We start from the raw sequence: 27,908 nt of genomic DNA, 5'->3' as shown, positions 1-27,908 counted from the left end.
GCTCTGATTGGTTGGGAGGGCATGGGCCCATGCGGCTGCGGCGTCAGCCGAGGAGCGCGCGCCGCGCGGTGGGCGGGGCCGGCGGGGTGCCGCTCAGTGAAGTGCGGCCTCGGCGGGCCGAGCGCGGAGCTAGGCGGCGACATGACGGAGGGCACGTGAGTCCGGGGCTGCGGGGCCCGGCGGGGTGGGGCTGCGGGGCGCCCTGCGGGGTGGGGGCCGCCGGCCTGCGCCGCGCCTCAGCCCGCCTGCCCCCCTCAGCTGTCTGCGTCGTCGCGGGGGACCCTACAGGACCGAGCCCGCCACGGACCTGGGCCGCTGGCGGCTCCGCAACGAGCTGGGCCGACAGACGTGGACGTACCTGCCGGGGGAGGAGGCCGCGGGCCGGGAGCAGACCGCGCTGGAGGCCCACTCCCTGGGCCTGGACACGGTAAGTGGCCCGGCCCGCGACCCGCGTGCGCGCCCCGGCTGGCCCTCGGCTGGCCCACGGCTGGCCCCGGCTGGCCCCCGGCTGGCTGGCCCACGGCTGGCCCCGGCTGGCCCTCGGCTGGCTGGCCCACGGCTGGCCCCGGCTGGCCCTCGGCTGGCCCCGGCTGGCTGGCCCCCGGCTGGCCCACGGCTGGCCCCGGCTGGCCCCCGGCTGGCTGGCCCACGGCTGGCCCCGGCTGGCCCCCGGCTGGCTGGCCCACGGCTGGCCCCCGGCTGGCTGGCCCACGGCTGGCCCCGGCTGGCTGGCCCCCGGCTGGCTGGCCCACGGCTGGCCCCCGGCTGGCTGGTCCCCGGCTGGCTGGCCCCCGGCTGGCTGGCCCCCGGCTGGCCCCCGGCTGGCCCCCGGCTGGCTGGTCCCCGGCTGGCTGGCCCCCGGCTGGCCCCGGCTGGCTGGCCCCCGGCTGGCTGGCCCACGGCTGGCCCCCGGCTGGCTGGTCCCCGGCTGGCTGGCCCCTGGCTGGCTGGCCCCCGGCTGGCTGGCCTCCGGCTGGCTGGCCCACGGCTGGCCCCGGCTGGCCCACGGCTGGCCCCGGCTGGCTGGCCCACGGCTGGCCCCGGCTGGCCCCCGGCTGGCTGGCCCACGGCTGGCCCCCGGCTGGCTGGCCACGGCTGGCCCACGGCTGGCCCCTGGCTGGCTGGCCCCCGGCTGGCTGGCCCCCGGCTGGCTGGCCCCCGGCTGGCCCCCGGCTGGCCCCTGGCTGGCTGGCCCCCGGCTGGCCCCCGGCTGGCTGGCCCCCGGCTGGCTGGCCCACGGCTGGCCCCTGGCTGGCTGGCCCCCGGCTGGCCCCCGGCTGGCTGGCCCTCGGCTGGCCCCAGGCTGGCTGGCCCCTGGCTGGCCCCCAGCTGGCCCTCGGCTGGCCCCCGGCTGGCTGGCCCCTGGCTGGCTGGCCCCCGGCTGGCTGGCCCCCGGCTGGCTGGCCCCCGGCTGGCCCTCGGCTGGCCCCCGGCTGGCTGGCCCCTGGCTGGCTGGCCCCCGGCTGGCTGGCCCCCGGCTGGCCTCCGGCTGGGCCCTGACTGGCCCCTGGATGGTGCCTGGCTGGCCCCTTGCCGCTGGCCCCCCGGCTGCCTGGCCGGTCATGCGGGCCGGTGCGGTGGGGGCGCTGGGAGGGCCGTGTGGATGGCGGCCTGTCTCTCACTTCTGCTCCTGCCTAAGAAATGGGTCTAGTTTTAGATCTGTAGGAGAGTGAGCCAGAGCAGCGCACCTTAGTGCTCCGTGGTGTGGTGCTAGGGTTGGGCCCAGGCCCTTGGCTTTAAATTGCTCTGGGTTTGCCCTCCTTGCCAGTTAACTGGAGATGAGATTCTCGTGGAACTGGCCTTCCGAGTAACTAGGGTTACAGGTGTGAGCCACCTTCATCATGCTCTTTGGTTTTGTTTTATTAACAGGAAGTTCTCTGACCCAGTGTCTGGCTGTGTGCGTCCCTGTAGGAAGTTCAGCCACACACGGTAGTGTATAAACCGGCCCTCGGCCCTGGCCTGGGCCCCAGCCTAGCCCTGCCCTAGGGAGCTGCCCCATATCCCAGAGGTCTTCAGTGCCAGTCCATACTTGGAAAGGCCTAAATTTATTTATGATATTTTGAACTTTTGAAGAAATATGCAGATGTCACTTGAGAGCATAATTATAAGAACATGGACTGGTCCTTTTCAGTGAGGTGTGATACTATCATCCAGGACATCAAAGTTTTTGATAGCTTAAAATAATTTTGATTCAGGCTGTGGAGGAGAAGGACTTAGCTGGCTGGTCAGCAGGCATCTCAGCTTTCTGGTTTTTTTTTTTTTTTTTTCTTATTCTTCTTCTCTCCATTTGCAGGGAAAATATTTTAAGGACTTGCCCAAAGCTCAAACAGCCCGTGAGGGGGCTCTGAATGGAGTAACATTTTATGTGGAGCTGCAGGCTGAAGATGGGCACTGGGCAGGTGATTACGGTGGCCCACTCTTCCTTCTGCCAGGTATAGCATGCCACCTCAGCTCAAGGGCAAAGTTACTCAGGCAGGGCCAGGGCAATTGGTGACGCAGGTGGAAATTCAGGGTCCAGTCCTTCTGCATCTGGTGCTGGGGAATGGACACAGAGCTGTCAAGAATGATCAGTGCTCTGACAAAGAGTGAGCGGAGGCTTTTGAGTCACAGTATGAGGTGGGAAGGGTACAGGTGAGGTGAAGGTCTCACCCTGTGCCAAGGTTCCGCAGGAACAGGTGGCAGGTGAAGAGCTGACGTCTACATGAGCACTCATGTCTGTTGTGAACTCATCCTGAAAGGGTGGTTGAGGGACCCTGGCAGGGAAACCTCAGGTTCGGGCTAGTGAGTGTTAAGAGGATTGCAGTTGGATGCCTGAACCCTAAACTGAGTTGGCTAGACAAGATTGTTTATCTACAGAAATATTCAGCCTTATAATGTGGGAGATTTCCTCCCTGCAATTAAGACTCTTCTCCCCCAGACACTTGTGATCCTATTATCTCAGTGACCTGAATTCGTTTTTTGTTTTTTTTTTTTGGTCAGTTATGGGCTTTGAACTCAGGGCCTGAGCAGTATCCCTGAGCTTTTGCTCAAGGCTAGTGCTCTACCACATGAGCCACAGCCTTTTCCACTTTATGTGGTATTAAGGAATCGAACCCAGGGCTTCATACATTCTCTACAAACACTACTACTAAGCCCCTATGGGCTTGTTTCAGTAGTAACTCTGTCCAACATGGGCACCTGGTTCTAGTGAGGCTGCTGTGAGGGGAGTGGTGAGTGATAACCCGGGAGCCCTGTGCACCAGAGGACCAGTGCACCAGGCTGGGAACCTCCTCAAGGCACTGTTCAGAGCTTGGAGTCTCTATGACACAACACAGGGGCCAGATGTGGCTGTGTGGCTCGGCCGGTCCTGGGCTGTGAGCGCCACCAGTGCTGCCCATGGCCCTCCTGAGCCCTGGTCCCACGTTCTTTGATTGACCCTGCAGGAATTCACAGGAAGGAGACCCAATTCCTTGCTAGGGTGGGGTCCTCAGTACACAAGGGTACTGGGCTTAGCAGTGTGGAGGACTTTCACTCAGTGAGGAACATCTTTCCTGAAACGCAGGGCTCCTGATCACGTGCCATGTGGCACACATCCCCCTGCCAGCTGGGTGCAGAGAGGAGATGGTGCGGTACCTGCGATCTGTGCAGCTCCCGGATGGCGGCTGGGGCTTGTGAGTCTGCCCACATATGTGTGCGTGCATGTGTGTGTTGTGTAGGCTGGGCTCAGGTTTTCAGGTAGCTGTTGAGGCAGGGTAATTGCAGCTGTGGGCATGGGCTTGGGGTAGAGGGGAGAGGGCCTGGCAAGAGGAGGGGGGGGTATGTGCTTTAACTTCATGCCTGTTGTGAATGGTTTCATGGTTTATCTATCTCTTGAGACCTACAGACCAAGATAAAGCCATCAGTTTTTGTTTTGTTTTGTTTTTTAAGATATCAGTAAGAAAGCTGAGCTCTGATGGCTCACACCTGTAATCCTAGGCTGAGATCTGAGGATCATGGTTCAAAGCCAGCCTTGGCAGGAAAGCCCATGAGACTCTTATCCCCAACTAACCACCAGAAAACCAGAGTGGCACTGGGGCTCAAGTTGTAGAGTGCTCTCCTTGAGCTGAAGAGCTGAGGGACAGCGCCCAGGCCCAGAGTTCAAGCCCCATGACTGACAAAAAATCACTAAGGTAGAACACTGTCTCTGCCTCCGAGTGGCAGCAGATGGAGCCTTGCTTTCTGTGCAGCACACCCTCTGGGAGCAGCCCTGCCCCTCAGTGTAAAGCTACTCAGATGTCAAGGGATATGAGTGAACTCTCTCTGGGAGTGGCTACACACACAGTGCCTCCTGTGTTTTCATGTCATATTGGTGGAAGGTATTTTAGCATTCTTTTTTTTTTTTTTTTTTTTTTTTTTTTTTTTTTGTCGGTCATGGGGCTTGAACTCTGGGCCTGGGCACTGTCCCTCAGCTCTTCAGCTCAAGGCGAGCGCTCTACCACTTGAGCCACAGCGCCACTTCCGGTTTTCTAGTGGTTTATTGGAGATAAGAGTCTCACGGTCTTTCCTGCCCGGGCTGGCTTTGAACCGCGATTCTCAGATCTCAGCCTCCTGAGTAGCTAGGATTACAGGTGTGAGCCACCGGCGCCTGGCTTTAGCATTCTTTTCTAGACAAACTTCACTACCAGTGTTGCTTTCTGTTTTAGAAATAGTGGCAGGTCACTTCCCCACTAGTTTTCTACTTGCAACAGGCACATCGAGGACCAGTCCACGGTGTTTGGAACGGCACTCAACTATGTGGCTCTCAGAATCCTGGGTATTGGGCCCGACGATCCTGACCTGGTACGGGCTCGGAACACCCTTCATAAGAAAGGTACATCCTGCATACATGTGATAGTCGAAGGACTTGTGTCGTGTTGACAGGAGCAGTGAGCACTTACAAATGAACATCAGGAACATTTCCAGCTGACACATGGCAAAATAAATGGACAGGGAATTCAGAATAGGGAGAAACACATCTAAATTTTTTTTAACACACATTAAAAACACCTGCTAATTCTCTTTGTTTCATGAATTAGAAATCTAAAACCAGGGCTGGGAAGGTGGCTCAGTGGTAGAGCACTTGCCTTGCATGCCTGAGGCCCTGGGTTCGATTCCTCAGCACCACATAAGCAAAAAGAAAAAAGCCGGAAGTGGCGCTTTGGCTCAAGTGGTAGAGCGCTAGCCTTGAGCTGAAGAGCTGAGGGACAGCCCCAGGCCCAGAGTTCTAGCCCCACAACCGGACCCAAAAAAAAAAAAAATGATATCTAAAACCAACATGTTATTCACTGTTACTGGATCAGTGTATAGTCTGCCCTCTGGAGGCAGTCCAGACCTAGTGAGCAGTCCTGTGGAGCTGGGTTCTGCTCATGTCCTCCACACTTGCCATTCTATGCACCAGCTTTCTGCTTCTACTTGTCTCTGGGCTTTGAAATCTGACCTCTGGCAGCATTTATAGTTCCTGCTGTTTCAGAAGTGAAGCACAGCATGTGCTAGGGTCTGGCATGCCCTCTACCTTGCTTCTCAAAGACCTATACCCCACCATACCCACCCTGTTCTCTTCTCCATGCACTAGGGCCTCCTATCCGCTCCCCAAGGCCCTTTCTGGGCTCCCATACACTGCATCCTCCCATCCTATTTTTTTTTTTTTTTTGGTCCGGTCATGGGGCCTGAAATCTGGGCCTGGGCACTATCCCTCAGCTCTTCAGCTCAAGGCTAGTGCTCTACCACTTGAGCCACAGCGCCACTTTCGGCTTTTTTCTTTTTGCTTATGTGGTGCTGAGGAATCGAACCCAGGGCCTCAGGCATGCAAGGCGAGCACTCTACCGCTGAGCCACCTTCCCAGCTCCCCCATCCTATTTTTTTAGCCATCTTAGAAACTCCTATTTTTTACTTACATCTTTTTTTTTTTTTAACCAGTCTTAGGGCTTGAACTAGGCTTAGTTGCTGTCCCTAAGCCTAAGAGAAATAAGTTTCATGGACTTTTCCTGCCTGGGTTGACTTTGAACCACAATCTTCAGATCTCAGCCTCCTGAGTAGCTAGGATTATAGGTATGAACCACTGGCACCTGGCTTAAATACATTTTTTTTTTGTTGATCGTGGAACTTGAACTCTGGGCCTGAGCACCATCCCTCAGCTGTTCAGCTCAAGGCAAGCGCGCTACCACTTGAGCTACAGTGCCATTTCTGGTTTTCTGGTGGTTTAATGGAGATAAGAGTTTCATGGACTTTCCTGCCCAGTCTGGCTTTGAACTGCAATCCTTAGATCTCAGCCTCCTGAGTAGCTAGGATTACAGGCATGAGCCGCCAGTGCCTGGCTTAAATACGTATTGTTATGAGATCTTATATTCTTTTCATTGTTGTAATTAATCATCAGCCTTTAAGGTCATTGATGCTGAGTTCATGGGTACTGTAAGTTCTGAAGCTCTCCTGATGCCTGCCTTGAGGAGCATTGTGTTTGGGCCGTGCTTTGCCCAGTAGCTTCCTTGGTCTTTTTGATATTCATACACTTGGGTTTGGCCAAGCCTTCTCATAAAGCATGTCAGATTCAGTGCTGTCATGTCCTGTGCTTGAGGCCAGCTGTTGCTGGTGTCTGGAGGCTGGTCCATCATTCTTCCTGCACTGGGCTATTTGCCAAGCAGGCAGCATAGGTGTGATCTGAGTGGGAAAAGCCTCCCCTCCCCTCTCCTGACATGTAAGCACAAGTGGGCCTCTTGCTATCTGAGCATGAAGTATCCCTACAGCTTGAGTAGGTGCCTTCATGGGCTCCTTCCTGGATTTAGAGGCTTCCAACTGCTCTCCTGGAATCTGACATACTTGTTCTCGAGAACAGTGTTGGTTCCATCCAGTGTCCCCAATAGCTCTAGAGCCTGCTTCCTGTGTAGGGGTTGCAGAGCCTCCAAGGCTGCCCTTGGTTCATGCAGGAAGGGGCTCAGGTGACAGCTGTGACTGATCTTCACGGACAGGCTTGTTCTCTTTGCAGGTGGTGCAGTCGGTATCCCCTCTTGGGGGAAGTTCTGGCTTGCTATCCTGAATGTTTACAGCTGGGAAGGCCTGAACACCCTGTTCCCTGAGATGTGGTAAGCCTGTCCTATGCTGTTGCACTGTCTTCCCTGGTAGAGCGTCAGGGCTGCATGGGTGCCTTCCCTGGTAGAGTGATGGGGCTGCGTGGCTGCCTTCCCTGGTGGAGCAACGGGTTGCGTGGCTGCCTTTCCTGGTGGATGAGGTTGTGTGGGGCCTCTAGAGCCTCTTCACGCCCTAAGTCACTGGGCAGGAGAGAGAAATGCACTGAATCAGGCCAGAGATCTGCTAGGTAGTGGGGGTTTGGGAGTGGCACAGACACTTGGTTATGTAGGGTTGTGGTATAGATCTACTGGTTCTGAAAGTCCCAATTATGTATAGGAGTAGAGGATGGAGGTCCCCCCTAGCCTCAGTTCTCAGGTGGTTACTCTGTCTCCTTCCCCTTATCTAGTATGTTTACTTAGGCTCAGATGTCACTTAAGCCACCAACACGTCTGCATGTGTCTTTTTTTGGGGGGTTGGGGTCCCGTCATGGGGCCTGAAATCTGGGCCTGGGCACTGTCCCTCTGCTCTTCACTCAAGGCTAGCACTCTATCACTTGAGCCACAGCTCCACTTCCAGCTTTTTTCTTTTTGCTTATGTGGTACTGAGGAATCGAACCCAGGGCCTCATGCATGCAAGGCAAGCGCTATACCATTGAGCCACCTTCCCAGCCCCTGCATGTGTCTTTTAAGTGTATTTTAATAGAATGGAAGAATGGATAGTATTTGCCTAGTAGTGCTTGTGTTAATTCCTTACTATCTGAATCCCATGTTCTGGTGTTTGTTTGTTTGTTTGCTTGCTTGCTTTTTAACTATGTAGTGAGAGTTGTGAACTTTCCCCAGAAGGCATCATAGACATACAAGCCCACTAATATCACCACATAGGGAGGGGTGTGTAGAGTCCTTGGAGGGCAGGCAATGCCCAAACCAGAGATGCCTCCCAGGCACTAGACAGCCTGACTTCAGCCAAAGGGAGTGGTGCTCATGCTGGCAGAGGGAGTGACCAGCAGCCACCTGGTAGCCCAGATTAGAAGGCCCAGGTCCCAGGGCTGACACACACAGGCAGGCTTATGACCTGTTGACCCACTGAGATGTGTTGCTTTCCAGGCTGTTTCCCAGCTGGATGCCTGCACACCCCTCCACTCTCTGGTGCCACTGCCGACAGGTCTACCTGCCCATGAGCTACTGCTATGCCACCAGACTGAGTGCCTCCGAGGACCCACTGGTTCAGAGCCTCCGCCAGGTGAGCCTCTGACCCCAGGGATGTGGGGAAGGCATGTCCACACTGGGATCTAGCAGCATGGTCCCCGTTGAGGGACCCTGCCAGCCTCTACCATTTTTCTTGTAAATAGATAATAAACATTCTGCTCAGAGGGATTTGTGCCTTGGGACAGGCAGCTGCCATGGCCCTGTGTCCCGAGGGGACCCTGCATGTGTGCTCAGTCCCTGAGCAGTCCAGACCCACGTGTGGATTGATGTCCTTGGTCAGCAACCCTGAGGTGGAGTTTGAGTATAGGGTGTATTTTGTGCAGTGCCCTTGTGAAGGAGGAAGGAGTAGCTTTGGGGCTCAGAGCTGAAGCAGCTCCTCTGCATGGCCCTGATTGAACTGAGATGGCCAGGCCTGACACCATGCACTGGTCATTCATTCAGTTATTCAGCCCCCGGCAGCGCAGGACTGAGTCCTGAGGACTGGCAGTTCAAGGCCACTTCTGGTGGAGTCCGCCTCTCCTCTGTGTCCAGGAAGCATGTCTGCTTTCCCTACCAGCTGCAGCTCAGGTGTCCCCCACCCTCCAGGAGCTCTATGTGGAAGACTATTCCAGCATCAACTGGCCGGCACAGAGGAATAATGTGTCCCCAGGTGACCTGTACAGGCCCCATAGCTGGCTGCTTCGTGTTGTGTATGGTAGGTATCTCCCTAGAGAACCTCTCGCCCTGTGCCTGGAAAGGCCTGAGCAGCAGGCAGCGGGGGTGTTGCTCATTTGGCCTGTGTTATTCCTCTTCTTATCCTGTCTGTGGCAGTGGGCGACCTCGTCTGTGCCAGGCTCTGGGGTGGGAGACGTAGCCCTGGTCTGCTGATCTGTATCTAGGGCAAGCCAAGTTTGATGTTCCGTCTTGAAAGGCCCATAAACACTACCAGGGCAGGATAAAACTTCCTGGTTAAGAAGGAGGAGGGGCAGGGAAGGTGGGATAAATGGGAAATGAACCCAGATAAAGAGGGCTAGATGCTGCGCTGTTGGCCAAGGCCACACTGGACCCAGGCCCCCTGCTGCCCCTCTGCTGCCCTGCAGGGCTCCTCAACCTGTATGAGCGCTTCCACAGTACCACCTTGCGGCACCAGGCTGTTCGGATGCTGTACGAGCACATTGCCGCCGATGACCGCTTCACCAAGAGTATCAGCATCGGCCCGGTCAGTTCCCCACCCCTGGTGCCTGTGCCACCCCTGGACGCAGTGGGTACCTGTCAGATACCCCAGGGGCCAGTCTCTGTGGAGCTGGGCGTGAGGGAACCTCCCTGGAGCCCCGGACCTCCAGACGGTGGTGATAAGACTCCTGTCTGTATCCCCTGTGCCCTGGGTTCCGTGCAGAGAAGCCACTCATCCTGTCACTTGCTCTTGACTAGTGTCTGCATACCTGCTTCTAGGAGCCACCTCCTGAGTTTTGCCCAGCTCCTCTGACTTTCCTGGTGCCACCCCAGTAATCTAGCATTTGCCTTTCTCTTAGAATTGAGAGGTGCCCGGGGAGGGGCCATGGGGATATCGGGGCCCTTATGCACCATTCCTGCTTTCCCTGTGCTGGAGGGTGCTAGGGCTTCTGGTCCTGCTTGGCCTCCGGGGCTACGATTCTGAGGGAAGCCAGAATATATGCAGGTATATTCAAGGAACAAGCCTGGGGCCCGGTGCCCACTGGCCATGGCCAGAGCGAGGCTGGCCGCGCAGGGGGTGACTGGGGTGATGGGTGTGCTGTGGCAGTGGTGACCACCCTGTGGTGAGCCAGTCCATGGTTCCTCTAGATGAACCCAGCAGGCACTGCTGGGGGGCTCAGTATCTCGGTGGCCCTTCCAGTGACCTTGACTGATAGTCTCTGTCTGAGTCATTTCGTAGGGGCCCTGCTGTGCTTCAGGGGCTTTTAGGAAGCTCCTACTAGAATAGAAAGTGCCCTGAGCTGATCCTGGAGCAAAGCTGCTTAAGCCCTGATGTCTGCTTCTCCCACAGATCTCTAAAACCATCAATATGCTTGTGCGCTGGGCTGTGGATGGGCCGGGCTCTTCTGCCTTCCAGGAGCATGTCTCCAGGATCCCAGATTACCTCTGGTGAGTATGGCATGCAGAGTTGCAGACATGGTGCTGGGTCCCTACACCTGAGTATACAGTGGGATGCCAGGTGCGTGGTGCCTGTGAGGTTGTTTTTGGATGGGATACCTGCCCCTTGGCAGGAACATTGGATGGCTCCATGAACAGACCAGGACAACGGTGGGTGGGTGGAGGTAGGTTCAGGTGAGAGTGAGGAAGGCCTGTGGACTGCCCCTGAGGCGGGGCTAGTCTCAAGAACCCTGGCAGGAGCCCCTGTGCTGTGGAGGCCTCTTCCCTCAGGAAGCCTGGCAATGGACGAGGACAGCAGAACCCTCTGCTTGTCCCTGCCAGGCAAGCCCTGGTCTGAGGTCTGCCATCGCGTTTGCTGTATGCCCATGAGCCTAGCTGGGCAGTACCAAGGCCAGCACTAGGCCTCAGGGTGATGGACGCTCATAGGGCACAAGCCGTGTGCCCCACGTCCTCCCCCTCTCCCCCATGCTGTGGCTCTGGGCAGCTGGTTGGACATCTGGCTTTCTCCGTATCTTTTACGTGGCTTTTCTTGTTCTCACAGGCTGGGCCTTGATGGCATGAAAATGCAGGTAAGGGCTGCGAGACCCAGGCTGCTGGCCTTCTTTGCAGCCATCTCTGCCCTTTGTTTATGTTTTATATTCATTTTAGACAGGTCTCACAGTGTAGCGCAGGCTATCCCTAAATTTATGTGTCTCTGCTTCTGCCTTCCCAATGGTAGGTTTACAAGCATACTTTACCATGCCAGGCTTATCCTGTATTTGGCAGTCCTTTGGATTTTTTTATTTTTATTTTTATTTTTTTGTTGGCGGTGGGGCCTGAACTCTGGGCCTGGGTGCTGTCCCTCAGCTCTTCAGCTCAAGGCCAACGCTCTACCACTTGAGCCACAGCACCATTTCTGGCTTTTTCTGCATATGTGGTGCTGAGGAATTGAACCCAGGGCCTCAGGCTTACAAGGCAAGCACTCTACCACAGAGCCACCTTCCCAGCGCTCCTTTTGGATTCTTCAAGATTCAGAAGTTAAAGCTGGCCATGATGTTGCATGCCTGTAATCCTAGTACTTGGGAAGTGGAGGCAGGAAGAGCACATGTTTGAGGCCAGCTTGGGCAACATAGAGAGACTGTCTTAAAGAAAGGAGGAAGGTTACAATAAAAAATAAAAAAAATAAAAAAAAAACCCACCAGAAAACCAGAAATAAATAAATATATACATTAAAAAAAAAAAAAAGAAAGGAGGAAGGAACACAGTGCCCATCCAGCAGTGCTTGCGAGACTAGGCTGCCATCTGGGCCTGGTGTCTCCAGGAGCCATGAGGCCTTCCCAGGTGCTTCTGTCTCGGGTGCTGCCCACTCTCCTGTGGGCTTCCACAGCGACTGTCAGGTGGACTGAACCGCAACAGACCCTGCATACGCGCTCCCCTACTGCTGTGGTACAAGGTGACCTCTGGGTAGTGTGGCCTGCCCTCTGCACCATCTTCTGGAGGTTCCTCTGGAAGGTCACTAGGAGCTCTGTACCCTCAGCTCCTGGTTCCTGGGGTCACCTTGGCTGTCCTTCTCTTATAATGTGGGTACAAGAAGTCTATCTAGTCTGTAGAGTATAGCTAGGTCTGAGTGCAGCACAAGGACTTCCTCTCTGGCATAGGAAGAGGGCACATGTGGACGACTATAAATAGAAGGAAATACTTAGCTAGAGATGGCACATCATGTGTGATCAGCATCTTTCCAGATACTTCTTGGGTTCTGGCCAGCAAATGCTCTGGTCAGAGGTTTCTTTCTTTTAAAAAAATTTTTTTGGTCGGTCATAGAACTTGAACTCAGGGCAATGTCACTGAGCTTTTTTTGCTCAAGGCTAGCACTCTACCACCGAGCCACAGCACCACTTTGGTTTTCTGGTAGTTAATTGGAGATGAGAGTCTCACAGACTTTCCTGTCCAGGCTGGCTTAGAACATGATCCTCAGATCTGAGCCTGAGCCACTGGTGCCTGGCTGGGCAGAGGTTTCTGACTGGAGTCTGTGACCCCTGAGGAGCCATGGGGGAAGGCTTCTGTCAGATACTTCAATAGTCTCTGGACAAGACTCAGTGCCATTTGGCCACCCAACTACCCAACTTGTGAACTGGGACTGTCCCGGAGCCAAGCTTCCAGGGTGAAATTTGAGGTTGGGCCTTCTTTAGCCCATCCGTGCCCTCTAGTGTCTCAGGTAGGTCCTGCCACCTCAGGCACACTTCTCTCAGTGGGAAGTGCTTCTGCTCGCTCCATGCCTGGGGTGCTCTGTGCGCAGTGGGAGTGGAGATCTGTACAGGATTAATCCTAGATACGTCCTGACAGCCGGTGTCCTGCTGCCAAGATGGGTAGGGGTGGGAGGGCCTCATTATTCACTTTGGACTAAGGGAAACAGCATTCCCAGGCTTGGCTGGCTGAAAGGATGCTCAGGGCTCTTGAGCTTGGACAAGAAGACATTATAGGTTAAGGTAACTGCGTATCCTTTACATGCAGGGCACCAACGGCTCACAGGTCTGGGATACCTCGTTTGCCATCCAAGCTATGCTGGAGGTACGTGCTTCTGGCTTCCCTGTAGCCTCCACCTTACCTGCCTGCGCCAGGGGCACACGTCCACTCCGAGATGTGACACTGCTGAACACACATGCTGTCCCATGAAGCTCCCACTAGCCTAACACCAAGAAACCTGTTCAGGTGCTGCCCTCCGTGGCAGCCTGGATGCTGGACTAGTCTGGTCTTTGGGAGTCCAGCCTGTGGGGAGCTGTTCAGAGGGAGCAGGCCTGGTAGCTCCCAAGGAACTAACTGCCAAGGCTGTAAGGGCACAGGGCTTTTAGAGCTTGAGCTACTGTGTGCCCATTTTTGTGCATGTGCTAGAGAGGAATGAGGGTATTCATGTGCTGGTGGAATCCTGAGGGTGTTTCTGAAACAAGGCCTAAGCCAGATGGGGCTCCCTAAGGTGAGGCTGAGGCTCTTCACTTTGGGTGTTAGAGGACTTCAATCTTCATTTATGGCTCACTTTTATCTGTGCAGCAACAAACCCTAGAACTCCCTACAGATACCTCTCCAGAGATATGTGTCCGTCTGGTTCTTGGCTGTGGTGGGGAGAGGATGATGCCAAGATGGTCAGGGATTGGCTAAGCCATACTGTCCTCTGTCTTACAGGCAGGTGCACACCACAGGCCCGAGTTTCTGTCCTGCCTGCAGAATGCACACAGATTCCTGCGGCTTTCACAGGTGAGGTCTGAAACTTCCTCACCTTTTCCTTTCCCAGATTGCCTCCACTTTGCCCTAACCAGCTAGGCTGCCTCAGTCACCTAAGGGCAGCTCTTGCCGTAGCCTGCAGTGGCTGTGGCCAGCTGGTAGCTCCTGGTCTCTGTGCTGGAGCCGCTCTGTTCAGAAGGTCTGAGCTGGCCTCCTCAGAAGCTGCCCACCAGGTTGGCATACCTTCCCGAGCCCATCTGAACATTTTCAGCATCTCACCCCTGCCTACCACCCCATCTGTAGTCTCTGTCGTGTGTTCTGTTTTTCTCTGCCAGCCCCTACCCCTGCCCCAGTCAAAGCACTCTCCTCCGCCTTGTTCCAGCTGGCATTGCCCCTGCCTAGAGCACCTACCCACCTGTCTCTGGCTTTCTCGCCCCACCCCACCCCCTTTTTTTCTGGTCATGGGTCTTGAACTCTGGGCCTGCACGCTGTCGTCCCTCAGCTCTTCAGCTCAAGGCTAGCACTCTACCACTCAAGCCACAGCACCGCTTCCCGTTTTCTGGTGGTTCATTGGAGATAAGAGTCTGGAAGGCTTTCCTGCCTGGGCTGGTTTTGAACTGTGATCCTCAGATCTCAACCTCCTGAGTAGCTAGGATGACTGGCGTGAGCCACCAGTGCCCCGCGCTTTCTCACCTTTGAACTTACTAGGGTGAGCTTCTTGGGGGCCTCCATGTGGCTGAGGCTCTCTAGGGCTGGTGGGGGTCAAGTCAACATTGCTCTTCCCTCATTGCAGGGCCAGCGTGTGCACTTGCAAAGCAGCCTGGGCCCTGCTGCCCACCCAGGCCTGTTTGCTCTGTCATTAGCTGAGCTGAGCAAGGCAGCTTAGGAGCTGCCTTAAGTTCTTTGGGGCTGCAATGGGAGAGCAGGTTGTCCAGCCCTCTCTGCTGGTCCTGCTTCTCAGCAGTGGTACGGCTGTGGGTGCCATACTGCAGTAATGGTAGCTGTGGCTAGCAGTAGCTCCAGCCCCCAGACCGCAGCACGAGGCTCTGCACGCCATTGTGACCATGTCCTCTTGGTGCTGCCTAGGTCCCAAACAACCCTCCCAGCTATCAGAAATACTACCGCCAGATGAACAAGGTACGTATGGGCCAACTCCCCTAAGTCCCAAAGCTCAGCTAGCCCTTTCCTTTGGACTTCCTGCTTCCTGTGCAAGGCTGTCTTTTGTGGGCCGCTCTCATCCCCTGGGTAGTTTGAATACGTGTGGCCATGCCTCAGGGTAGCTCATTCATTTTGGCACACACTGGTCCATCTGATGAGTATCCCACCTTGGGTTCCCTGGTCCCGGATGGGCCTTTGCTCTGCTGGTGAAGTCTCAGTGGTCACACTTGTGTTGTCCAGGGCGGCTTTCCCTTCAGTACGCTGGACTGTGGCTGGATTGTTGCTGACTGCACTGCCGAGGCCTTGAAGTCTGTGCTGCTCTTGCAGGAGAAATGTCCCTCTATTACCGAGCACATCCCCCGAGAACGGCTCTGTGATGCTGTGGCTGTGGTGAGCATCACACACAGTGGTGGTCTCACCACTGCTCCCAAGCTTTATCTCAGTAAACCAGGATAGGCTGTGGGGGTTCGTGTGGGATCTGAACTCTGAGCTAAACCTTCAAGGTGCACGTTGGCCATGTGCACAGGGTCCTGTGCCTAGGGGCTGGTGCCTGTCCTGGCCATAGCGACTCATGGGAGGCTGTGAGGTGGTCTGTTGGGTGTCCAAAGGAAAGCTGAGAAATTCTGTTCTCCCTTTGTCTATCTCGTGTGTGTGTGTGTGTGTGTGTGTGTGTGTGTGTGTGTAAGTACTGGGGCTTGACCTTGGTCAAGCTTTTTTGCTCATAGTTGATGGTCTGTCACTAGAGCTATGCCGCTAGGTCTTGCTTTTTACTGGTTAATTGGAGATAAGAGTCTTGAAGATTTTTCTGGTTTGAACCTTGATCCTCAGATCTCAGCCTTAGAATCACAGCATATCGTGTAGCTGGGATTGTGTGCATGAGACACAAGCATTTGGCTCAGTTCTGTTTATTTCTGCAATCTTTTCAGCACCTCTGGTTCTCCTACACGTTTGACCATGGAGTTTTGTACTGCCCTGGCATTGACCATGGCTCATAAGCAGATGAACACATCAGGTGTTTTTCTGGGTGGCTACAGAGGCCCTGATTGCTATGGCTACAGCAGCTGCATTGGGCACTTGAGGGTTTGCTCCACACAAAGATTGACTTCTATCTCCTGTTCCTGCTCTGTGGATGGTCAGCTCTGAGCTGCTTTTAGAAAGCTCGGTTGTGATTTGTGGCTGCAAGCACACTCAGTTCTTAAGTTATCCTCTGATTTTAGTTTTTTGTTTTTGTTTTTTTTGGGTCTGGTTGTGGGGCCTGAACTCTGGGCGCTGTCCCTCAGCTCAAGGCTAGAGTTCTACCACTTGAGCCACAGCGCCACTTCTGACATTTTTCTTTTTGCTTATGTGGTGCTGAGGAACCGAACCCAGGGCCTCAGGTATGCAAGGCAAGCACTCTACCACTGAGCCACCTTCCCAGCCCTATCCTCTGATTTTAGTTGCTGAGCATGAGGAACAGCGATGGAGGGTTTGCCACATATGAAACCAAACGTGGGGGATACTTGCTGGAGCTACTGAACCCCTCAGAAGTCTTTGGTAAGTGAGTTGGCCACCAGAATGCCAGAGCCAACATGCTGGCAGGTCTATGCTAAGTGGAGTCCCAAGTTAGTGGGGATACTGGATTGTGGCTGAGAGGCTGTGGCTCTGTCTTGGAGGCCATGGAGGATCTGGGTGGATTTACACACAACTCGTGGGCCCCAGCCTGTGCCAGCTCTTGCTTGTGCATCGCGTCTTGTGCTGTGTGGAGGCTGTCGTGCACCCCAGTGTTCTCTTGTGCTGTGGACCAGCGCGTCCGGAGCACTGGGACCCACGGGGCAGGGATCTCGGGAAAGGCGGGCAAGGAGTCGGCGAAGTGACAAACAGACACAGACTCAACAGAGTTGCATCTGAGGAGAATTAACATTCTTATACAGTGTGTGATTGTGACATAGATTCCTTGTTTATTTAAGCATGTAATCAATTTTTTTTTAAAGGCAAAGCATTGATAAATTACATGAAAATTGATGACCATCCCACCAACTGTTTAAGCGAAGTGGTGTGAAACAAGTCTAGCATATTGTTTAATAGAATGCGTCATCTATTCAGCCTTTTTATGTTTAATAATTAACAAACCTAAGACAGGGCTGTACTTATATTGTACTCTTTTTATTTTTATTTTTATCCAACTATTTTCATCTTTATAAGCTCCTGTATAAGGAAATGGTTCTTCGGTTGGTTCAGGAAATATGATGTTACTAACTTTATATATTTTGTGTGAAACCACCATCTATTCCCTATAACGTAAGTTGGACTAAACTTAATCATAACTGTTGGGAGAATCTTTCTTTTTCTTTTATAATCAGAGGTCCCTTTTTTTTAGAACTCTCTGAACTACTGGGATAACTCTTTCTAACTTAGTTTAATTCATTGATTTTTTCTGTTGGACATATCTGGAAATTTTAAGTCTCTATATTTACTATGCGTGAGCTGCAAAACCGCTTGTGAAGTTGTAGGAGTTTCTGGAGGCAATGTCACATCAGATGATAGATTGAATGGGGCCACAGGGGAACTGTGGGGGTCCCTTGGGAGCCTGTGCTACAGTCTGCTGAGGTGTGTTTGCATGCTGTCGCTGAGGTTTTGGTCTGGCAGGGAAGGCTGTTTTTTTCCTGACTGATCTTTATGTAAGCCCTCTTCCTTTCTGGTCTCTAGTTTTCTTGCTTCTTGACCTTTCAAGTTTTTTTGTTTTGTTTTTTGGGGTTTTCCATTTCCAGCCTTTTTTTTTTTTTTTTTTTTTTTGGTGGTTAATTGGATATAAGAGTCATGACATGCCGGGCACAGGTGTCTCTTGCCTGTAATCCTAGCTACTCAGGAGGCTGAGATCTGAGGATCGTGGTTCAAAGCCAGCCCGGGCAGGAAAGTCCATGAAACTCTTTTTCCTTTTTTTGGTCCGGTCGTGGAGCCTGAACTCTGGGCCTGGGCGCTGTCCCTCAGCTCTAGAGCTCAAGGCTAGCGCTCTGCCACTTGAGCCACAGCGCCACTTCCAGCTTTTTTCTTTTTGCTATGTGATGCTGAGGAATCGAACCCAGGGCCTCAGGCATGCAAGGCAAGTGCTCTACCACTGAGCTACCTTCCCAGCGCTACCTGTGAAACTCTTATGTCCAATAAACCACCAGAAAACTGTAGCTCAAGTGGTAGAGCACTAGCCTTTAGCTGAAGAGTTGAGGGACAGGGGCTGGGAAGGTGGCTCAGTGGTAGAGGGCTTGCCTTGCATGCCTGAGGCCCTGGGTTCGATTCCTCAGCACCACATAAGCAAAAAGAAAAAAGCCGGAAGTGGCGCTGTGGCTCAAGTGGTAGAGCGCTAGCCTTGAGCTGAAGAGCTGAGGGACAGTGCCCAGGCCCAGAGTTCAGGCCCCACGACTGGACCAAAAAAAAAAAAAAAGAGTTGAGGGACAGCGTTGAGGCCCAGAGTTCAAGCCCCAGGACAACCAAAAAAAAAAAAAAAAAGAGTCATGACTTTCCTGTCCAGACTGGCTTTGACCCATGATCCTCAGATCTCAGCCTTCTGAGTAGTGAGGATTATAGGCGTGAGCCAATGGTGTCTTTTTTTTTTTTTTTTAGCATATATTAGTTGTGCAAGGGGGGGTTCATTGTGGCATTCCCACACATGTATTCAATGTATGCCTAGTGGTCTCTGCTCCTCTATAACTCTCTCCTCCTATTCCACTCTCCCTTGAAACAATCTCAAACAAGCCAGTTGTCTAGGATGTGGTGCAGCTGTATACTGTGTCCTGTGTCCTGTCTCCCTTCCTTTATAGCCAGCACATGTGCAGGTCTATCTCTTTTGTGTACACTGGGCGATTGTGGGGTGATAACTACTTGCAGGCAGCGCACACTGCTGGACTCTTGCTGGCCCTGGTCTGGGGTGGGCTCACAGGCCTCGCCCCTGCTCTGTGGTGGCTCACAGGTCTCACCCCTGCTCTGTGGTGGATTCACAGGCCTCACCCCTGCTCTGTGGTGGGCTCACAGGCCTTACCCCTGCTCTGTGGTGGATTCACAGGCCTCACCCCTGCTCTGTGGTGGATTCACAGGTCTCACCCCTGCTCTGTGGTGGATTCACAGGTCTCACCCCTGCTCTGTGGTGGATTCACAGGCCTTACCCCTGCTCTGTGGTGGCTTCACAGGTCTCACCCCTGCTCTGTGGTGGATTCATAGGTCTCACCCCTGCTCTGTGGGTGGCTCACAGGCCTCACCCCTGCTCTGTGGTGGATTCACAGGCCTCACCCCTGCTCTGTGGTGGGGCTCACAGGCCTCACCCCTGCTCTGTGGTGGATTCACAGGTCTCACCCCTGCTCTGTGGTGGATTCACAGGCCTTACCCCTGCTCTGTGGGTGGCTCACAGGCCTTACCCCTGCTCTGTGGTGGATTCACAGGTCTCACCCCTGCTCTGTGGTGGATTCACAGGCCTCGCCCCTGCTCTGTGGTGGATTCACAGGCCTTACCCCTGCTCTGTGGTGGATTCACAGGCCTCGCCCCTGCTCTGTGGTGGATTCACAGGCCTCACCCCTGCTCTGTGGTGGATTCACAGGTCTCACCCCTGCTCTGTGGTGGATTCACAGGTCTCACCCCTGCTCTGTGGGTGGCTCACAGGTCTCACCCCTGCTCTGTGGTGGGCTCACAGGCCTCACCCCTGCTCTGTGGTGGATTCACAGGCCTCACCCCTGCTCTGTGGTAGATTCACAGGCCTCGCCCCTGCTCTGTGGTGGATTCACAGGCCTCGCCCCTGCTCTGTGGGTGGCTCACAGGCCTCGCCCCTGCTCTGTGGTGGATTCACAGGCCTCACCCCTGCTCTGTGGTGGATTCACAGGTCTCACCCCTGCTCTGTGGTGGATTCACAGGTCTCACCCCTGCTCTGTGGTGGATTCACAGGCCTTACCCCTGCTCTGTGGTGGCTTCACAGGTCTCACCCCTGCTCTGTGGTGGATTCACAGGCCTCACCCCTGCTCTGTGGGTGGCTCACAGGCCTCACCCCTGCTCTGTGGTGGATTCACAGGCCTCGCCCCTGCTCTGTGGGTGGCTCACAGGCCTCGCCCCTGCTCTGTGGTGGATTCACAGGTCTCTCCCCTGCTCTGTGGTGGATTCACAGGCCTCACCCCTGCTCTGTGGGTGGCTCACAGGCCTCGCCCCTGCTCTGTGGTGGGGCTCACAGGCCTCACCCCTGCTCTGTGGGTGGCTCACAGGCCTCGCCCCTGCTCTGTGGTGGATTCACAGGCCTTACCCCTGCTCTGTGGTGGGGCTCACAGGTCTCACCCCTGCTCTGTGGTGGATTCACAGGCCTTACCCCTGCTCTGTGGTGGATTCACAGGTCTCACCCCTGCTCTGTGGTGGATTCACAGGCCTTACCCCTGCTCTGTGGTGGATTCACAGGTCTCACCCCTGCTCTGTGGTGGATTCACAGGTCTCACCCCTGCTCTGTGGTGGGGCTCACAGGCCTCACCCCTGCTCTGTGGTGGCTTCACAGGCCTCACCCCTGCTCTGTGGTGGGGCTCACAGGCCTCACCCCTGCTCTGTGGGTGGCTCACGGGCCTCACCCCTGCTCTGTGGTGGGGCTCACAGGCCTTACCCCTGCTCTGTGGTGGGGCTCACAGGCCTTACCCCTGCTCTGTGGGCGGCTCACAGGCCTTACCCCTGCTCTGTGGTGGCTCACAGGTCTCACCCCTGCTCTGTGGTGGGGCTCACAGGCCTCACCCCTGCTCTGTGGGTGGCTCACGGGCCTCACCCCTGCTCTGTGGGCGGCTCACAGGCCTCACCCCTGCTCTGTGGTGGATTCACAGGCCTCACCCCTGCTCTGTGGGTGGCTCATTGGCCTCGCCCCTGCTCTGTGGTAGATTCACAGGCCTCGCCCCTGCTCTGTGGTGGATTCACAGGCCTCACCCCTGCTCTGTGGTGGATTCACAGGCCTTACCCCTGCTCTGTGGTGGGGCTCACAGGCCTTACCCCTGCTCTGTGGTAGATTCACAGGCCTCGCCCCTGCTCTGTGGGTGGCTCATTGGCCTCGCCCCTGCTCTGTGGGTGGCTCATTGGCCTCGCCCCTCCCTCCTGTTGCAGGGGACATCATGATCGACTACACCTATGTGGAGTGCACCTCGGCAGTCATGCAGGCACTGAAGCATTTTCAGGAGTACTACCCAGAGCACAGGGCAGTGGAGATTGGGTAAGGAAGACAGGCTCAGCTTGCTCTGCCATGCAGACATTGCCATCAGACCAAGCCACAGCACGGCTGCCTCATTTGCTAACAGTAAACGTGGAAGTGGTTTCAGATGACCCCAGATCTTACCCCTGGGTAACTGAGTGTGTGTGGGTGCTGGGGCTTGAACTCAGGGCCTGGGTGCGTCCCTGAAAGTTTTTGCTCAAGACTAGCACTTTACCACTTTGAGCCACACTCCACTTTCTGCTTTTTGGTGGTTAATTGAAGATAAGAGTCCTATGGGCTTTCCTGCCCAGACTGGCTTCAAACTGCAGTCCTCAGATCTCAGCCTGCTGAGTAGCTGGGATTACAGGAGTGAGCCAGTAGCATCCAATAAAATTTTCTTAATTATGTTAAAAAACGGGACAAACATACCTAACTCCATCATCAGTTCCGAATAAATGATAGCTACGCATTCTAGATACTGAGAGGCAGGCAGAGTGCTCAGAGAATCCTTTGGGACTCTCAGTGGAACATAATTGCTATCCAAGCCCCTGCACAGCCCAGGGCTTATGAAGAGGGGCTGCTTTCCTGTCTCCTCAATTGTTGGTTACCAGTGCTCACTATAAAATTGAACTTGTAATCCTAGCTACTCAGGAGGTTGATATCTGAGGATCACAATTCAAAGCCAGCCCAGGCAGGAAAGTCCATGAGACTCTTATCTCCAATACACCACCAGAAAACCGAAAAGTGGCACTGTGGCTTAAGTGGTAGAGTGCTTGCCTTGAGCTGAAGAGCTGAGGGACAGTGCACAGGCCCATAGTTGAAGTCCCACAATCGACAAAAACAACAAAAAAATACCTTCTTTTATGAAATTTTACACTGTGAACATCCTTGTGCTTGTCTTCAAAGGCATTTTGACACTCAGTTCTTGTGGAAATGACCTAGGAGTTGCATTAATGTTGTCTAGGTTAAAGTTTTGTAGATTCTTCTATATCTGTATGATTATGTTATTTTATCTTTCAATGTTAACTTGTTGAGTTCAGTAAAGAATATTTTGTTATGGTTTTACAGCTATGATTACGGAAGGTTGGTTTGTAATTTTCTTTTCTTTGACTGATCTTGTCATGTTCTTCTATTAAGATAATGATGAAGCCAGGTGCCAGGGGCTCACACCTATAACCTAACTATTCAAGAGACTGAGATCTGATGATCTACCCCAATCATGATCCTCAGATTTCATCCTCTTGAGCAGCTAGGAATTCTGGCATGAGCCACTGGTGCCTGGCTGAATATTCTCTTTGACCTGTTTTTAAGGGAGACCATGCCTGCCTTCCTGAGGCTGAACTACGGTGGGGTTGGGGTTGGGCATTGTAGCTTTGCTGACATGTTCATTGGGCCCACCATGCTTGTATTTCAGTGATACCCTCAGGCAAGGCCTGGAGTTCTGCCGGCAGAAGCAGAGGGCTGACGGCTCCTGGGAGGGGTGAGTGATTTCCCAGTCCACTCACAGGAGGAGGAGAGGAGAGGACAGGAGTCATGCACAAGGCTGGGTTTAGTCTTGCTGTGGCCTTCCTGAGAGGCTGGATGTTTGCTGCACTGAAGTTCCTGGGGCTTCCTGAGGTCCTTGCTCCTTAGCCAGTCCAGGCCTTTCCTTACACCTAGTGTTTGGGCTGTGTGTGGGAAGTGTTTTGTCCCTCCTCCCACCATATTCATCAGTCCCTACATCGTGGCTGGGCAGGGCCGATGATACTGTCTTAAGTGCTCTCTACGTTCACAGGGCAAGTGGCAGGGAACTGAGGGAGTGAGAATGCTGTCATAACCTTTCTCTGCTGCACAGAGGTGTCTCAGGGTGGGTGGAGTGCTGTGATCACACTGGGAGGACCAAGGCCAAGGCTCTCCTTTGTTTCCCTTCAGCTCCTGGGGAGTTTGCTTCACCTATGGCACCTGGTTTGGTCTGGAAGCTTTCGCCTGCATGGGGCATACCTACCGCGACGGGTGAGTGCGTGGCTTGCTGCAGGTGGGCGAGGGTATGACGTTCTGCCATGGTGATCTTTACTCTGATGTTGATCTTTACTCTGATGTTTGATTTTGTTTTTTTTTAATTTTTTTTCAGTTGTGGGGCTTAAACTCAGGGCCTGGGCGCTGTCCCTAAGCTCTTTTGCGCAAGGCCAGCACTCTACCACTTTGAGCCATTGCTCCACTTCCTGTTTTCTGGTTGTTGATTAGAGATAGAGACTCAGGGACTTTTCTTTCCTGCCAGGGCTGGCTTTGAACTGCAATCCTCAGATCTCAGCCTCCTGAGTAGCTAGGATGACAGGTGTGAGCCCCCAGCACCTTTATTTTTATTTATTTTTGTCATTCATGGGTCTTGAATTCTGGGCCTGGGTGCTATCCTTGAGCTTTTCAATTCAAGGCTAGCGCTCTACTGCTTGAGCCACAGCACCACTTCTGGTTTTTCTGGTGGTTTATTGGAGATAAGTGTCTCAAGGACTTTTTTGCCCGGGCTGGCTTTGAACCACGATCCTCAGATCTCAGCCTCCTGAGTAGCTAGGATTACAGGGGAGTCACTGGTGCCAGGCTTATTGAATGTTTTTAAGTTTAATTTCTTATTTAAAAAACTTTCAGGGCTGGGAAGGTGGCTCAGTGGTAGAGCGCTTGCCTTGCATGCCTGAGGCCCTGGGTTCGATTCCTCAGCACCACATAAGCAAAAAGAAAAATGTTGGAAGTGGCGCTGTGGCTCTAGTGGTAGAGCGCTCGCCTTGAGCTGAAGAGCTGAGGGACAGCCCCAGGCCCAGAGTTCAAGCCCCACGACCGGACCAAAAAAAAACAAACAAAAAAAACCTTTCAGACAATAGTATAAGATTGGTGTTCCAGAACATGAGAGTCCTTTGTTGGATTGGACTTCCTTGTCTCCTGAACCTCATGGCTCTCCACAGCTCTGGCTCCTGACCCCATCCCAAGTGGAGAGGGCTGGGGTCTGGGACACTCTGGGGAGCAGGCCTTCTGTCAAAGCCCTGATTTTAGGTGTGTCACCCAGAGCTCTTGGACCCAGTGGGGACTGAAGGTTAGAATGCACTGTTAACTGGGGCAAACTTTTGGACCCATTGGTGACAGGGTTAGGGTACACTGTTAACCGGGAGCAGCCTTGGCTTGCTGCACCCAAAGTTGGCTGCTGCTGCAGGCCGCAAGGCAGCCCACTTTCCCCTGGTGTGGTGTCTCAAATTTGGTCTTTACAGGGTTGTCCGTGCAGAAGTCTCCCGGGCCTGCAACTTCCTCCTGTCCCGACAGATGGCCGATGGAGGCTGGGGAGAGGACTTTGAATCGTGTACGCAGCAGCATTACGTGCAGAGCACCCAGTCCCAGATCCATAACACATGCTGGGCCCTGATGGGCCTGATGGCTGTCAGGTAGGGGCAGTGGCCAGGTGATCAGGGACACTTGACTGGGAGCAGGTGGCCGAAGTTGAGTGCAGTTAAGGAAGAGATGATGGGACCACAGCTTCACTGCTGTTCCTCTGTGGAATGGATTCAACTCTAGGAGCCATGTGCCCTGTTCCCAAGCTAGGTGGCAACCTGTGCAGCTGAGCAGAGCCTTGTAGAACGTCTCATCTCTTAAGATGTGGACCACTCTGTCGTGCCTGTGTAGGTGGTCAGCAATGGCAGGTGCAGAAAGAAGAAGCAGGGGCCAGGGGTGGGGATGCCGCTTCCCAGTGTGTCAAGATGCTGCTGCCTCCATGGTCAGAGGTGCCCAGAGGCTGCTTTAGCTGCCCTTGCCCTCTTGTGTCCATCCCATCACTGGTGTGTGCCACGCTCACCCAGGCTCGTGCACTGGCAGGTGTGTGCACACGGGTATATCCACTGGGAGGTTATACACACACACACGCAGGCTCATGCACTGTCAGGTGTGTGCACACGGGTATATCCACTGGGAGGTTATATACACTCACATACACACAGGCTCATGCACTGGCAGGTGTGTACACACGGGTATATCCACTGGGAGGTTATATACACTCACATACACCCAGGCTCATGCACTGGCAGGTGTGTACACATGGGTATATCCACTGGGAGGAGGTTACACACACACACGCAGGCTCATGCACTGGCAGGTGTGTGCACACGGGTATATCCACTGGGAGGTTATATACACTCATATACACCGGCTCATGCATTGGCAGGTGTGTATCACATGTACACTCGCAGTCACTTGCCTTGTAGATATATGGACACATATATAATATAAGCACTTTCAGGTTTATAGGCATATATATGCACTCATATATGTGCTAGGTAGAAAGCATGTACACATACCACAAACTCAGTAGTGTGCATTTGCATGTACATACACATACTATATCCCAGGCCTGTGCACTTGCAATTATATATACATACATACACCTACAAACCAAGGTATCTGCACCAGTGCACATACGCGTATACATATACGCCCAGGCATATGTACCTACAGGTATATGTGCACAGAAGCACACTTAAGTGTTATGCATTTACAAGTCTTTGTACATGCATGCTCACCCAGACAAGTGTATGTGTATAAGCACACAGGTATATGCACACCAGTGCACACTCTGCGCACCCTGTACTTCCCATTTGCTGTAGAACCACTTGGGAAGTCTTCCTCCTCCCCCAGTCAGTGTGCAAACCTGCTGGGCAGCCCCCACGGTTGGTGCTGGCTCTGTGGGTGGACCCCTCAGAGCTTTGTCTCACCCTTGTCAGCAGACACATCAGTGCGCATGGTTTCTGTGGCCCTCAGTGAGAAGACACTAGTCTTCTCCCGGGGAGCCAGTCAGTACCTTGCGCCAGGCTGCAGTGGTCAACCACCTCTTGTAGGGACAAGTAAGCCATGCTTACTTCTGTGTTGTGCTCAGAGTTCCTAGGAGGAAGAGGTATAGAAACAGCCTGTAGTGTGCTGGCTGTGCAGTCACCTTTGTCATCAGAGGTACAGCGTGTGTGCTTGAGCATGGCTGTGCGAGGTGGAGAGAGGGTGTGTGTGTGTGTGTGTGTGTGTGTGTGCGCCTGTGAGCACACGGGCCTGTTACACCTCTTGTCATCAGAGGTACAGGGTGTGTGCTTGAGCGTGGCTGTGCGAGGTGAGGGTGTGTGTGTGTGTGTGCGCCTGTGAGTGCATGGGCCTGTTACACCTCTTGTCATCAGAGGTACAGGGTGTGTGCTTGAGCGTGGCTGTGCGAGGTGAGAGGGTGTGTGTGTGTGTGTGTGTGTGTGTGTGTGTGCCTGTGAGTGCTTGGGCCTGTTACACCTCTTGTCATCAGAGGTACAGGGTGTGTGCTTGAGCGTGGCTGTGCGAGGTGAGGGTGTGTGTGTGTGTGTGTGTGTGTGTGTGTGTGTGTGTGTGTGTGTGTGTGTGTGTGTGTGTGTGTGTGTGTGTGTGTGTGTGTGTGTGTGTGTGTGTGTGTGTGTGTGTGTGTGTGTGTGTGTGTGTGTGTGTGTGTGCTCGTGGGCCTGTTACTCCAGTCTCCTCTTCCCCAGGCATCCCGACGTTGTGGCTCAGGAGAGAGGAGTCCGGTGTTTGCTTGAGAAGCAGCTCCCTAACGGTGACTGGCCTCAGGTGCGTCTGGGCAGTGCTGACCTCAGGCTGGCATGCTGACCTTTACCTCTTCTTCATCTCCCTCCTCGGGTGCTGTGGGGGTCTGAGATATGGACATTCTGTAGTCAGGGGCTTGGGCTGCTGGCTGGTCTGGGATGGGTTGCCAGATCTTACAGTCCTGAACACATCTTGCTGTTATTCATGAAGGCAAGGCTGGACAAGAAGCCCCTGCAAGACAGACTCTTGGCTTTGCCATGTTACTTGCCCCTGAACTCTGGCAGGTGTATGTGCTCACACTCACACACACACACACACACACACGTGCACACACATGGGTCTACATGCTGCCCACCCTGCACTTCCCATTCGGTTTAGAACATGGTTTGTGCCCTCCCCCACCCCCCGCCACGCTGGTGAGAAGTGACATGGCCGTCTCTGCCCGTCACTGCAGGGGGGTGTGAGCTGCCCCCGGCCTGTGGCAGCCACTGGCAGGGCTGCAAGGGCTGCGACCTAGGGAGAAGGGCTGCTGTAGCCAGGACTCTTGAGGTGGGGCCCAGGCCGACTGGGCTTTAGTTTTGTTCACTTTGCCTGCGCAGACTATCCCTGGAGACAAGCGTCTCGGCTGCCTTGTGGCTGTTATGCTCTTTTCTCGGTGTCATTCCAGGAGAACATCTCTGGGGTCTTCAACAAGTCCTGCGCCATCAGCTACACAAGCTACAGGAATGTCTTCCCCATCTGGACCCTGGGGCGCTTCTCTAACCTGTACCCTGACAGAGACCTGGCTGGCCTCCTCTGAGCTGTCTGCCTGTGATGGTGGCTGGCAGCTGGTGGACAGACTGGGGGGTCTTGACCGGCTAGGTCCCCCTTGGACTCTCCCTTGGACTCCAGCCCTTCAGGTCCCCTTGGCCTTGAGGTCCAAGGCAAGGACAGTCAGGGCTTTAGGCACTTGTTAGCATAGGTTGGGTTTTGAGAATAACTTGGGTGAGGAAGGGGACAAGATGAACCATGACATCTGAAGAGGAGGTACAGATATTGTGAAGTGCCTAGGCACAAGTCTTTCCCAAAGGGGTGAGACTGGAGGGTTTTCTTGACCAATAATTGAGTCCTTTGGGGGGCAGCAGTAGCACTTTCTGCCTGGAGCTATTGTGGAGAAGGCCGGGGCCAGGCTTCCTCCAGGCCAGCTGTTCTGCATCTTCTACTGGCAGGGTGTGGGGGTTACAGGAATCCCATGATGATGGAATGGCTGGCTAGTGAGCAACCCCTGAGGAGCGTGGCCCTGGCTCATGGTGCGCGTGCCTCACCCCCCCTCCCCCCCCCCCGCAGCCACTCTCCCTGGAAACTCCCAGCCACGACCAGATCACTGTAATGAAATAGGTTTGTGAAAAAGGAAATGCAGATCCATTTTATATTAAAAGTGTAATTAAATAAATAATAAACTTTAAAGTCACTCACAA

General features: G+C 54.1%; 1 protein-coding gene across 2 annotated transcripts; it reads left to right on the top strand.

Annotated features, from left to right (window-relative positions):
- Positions 1–72: 72 nt before the first annotated feature.
- Positions 73–27,908, top strand: LOC138808575 (lanosterol synthase-like). Of its 2 annotated transcripts, none has more exons than XM_069994859.1 (22): positions 73–155; positions 259–427; positions 2,294–2,432; positions 3,542–3,650; positions 4,707–4,828; positions 6,977–7,073; positions 8,163–8,298; positions 8,850–8,958; positions 9,344–9,462; positions 10,267–10,364; positions 10,915–10,942; positions 12,864–12,920; positions 13,530–13,601; positions 14,655–14,705; positions 14,967–15,116; positions 16,163–16,259; positions 20,808–20,913; positions 22,307–22,372; positions 22,804–22,884; positions 24,126–24,296; positions 26,397–26,475; positions 27,119–27,908. In XM_069994859.1, exons 1-22 carry the CDS (start codon positions 142–144, stop codon positions 27,248–27,250), a joined length of 2,202 nt encoding a protein of 733 aa, XP_069850960.1. In that variant the 5' UTR covers positions 73–141; the 3' UTR covers positions 27,251–27,908. The 2 variants fall into 2 exon arrangements, with proteins under 2 accessions (XP_069850960.1, XP_069850961.1); XM_069994860.1 differs by having other exon boundaries at positions 110–155; positions 289–427.

Source organism: Dipodomys merriami, unplaced genomic scaffold (assembly GCF_024711535.1).
Source record: "Dipodomys merriami isolate MVZ:Mamm:240054 unplaced genomic scaffold, mDipMer1.0.p SCAF_456, whole genome shotgun sequence".
Taxonomy (NCBI): domain Eukaryota; kingdom Metazoa; phylum Chordata; class Mammalia; order Rodentia; family Heteromyidae; genus Dipodomys; species Dipodomys merriami.
The sequence above is the reverse complement of the archived record's forward strand: the minus strand, read 5'-3'. Positions and strand labels throughout refer to the sequence as shown.

Excerpts from the sequence above, each read along its gene's own strand:
- LOC138808575 (XM_069994859.1), top strand. Across the intron at positions 10,365-10,914 it reads AGGATCCCAGATTACCTCTG|GCTGGGCCTTGATGGCATGA; the intron begins GTGAGTATGGCA and ends TTGTTCTCACAG. Across the intron at positions 12,921-13,529 it reads CCATCCAAGCTATGCTGGAG|GCAGGTGCACACCACAGGCC; the intron begins GTACGTGCTTCT and ends TCTGTCTTACAG.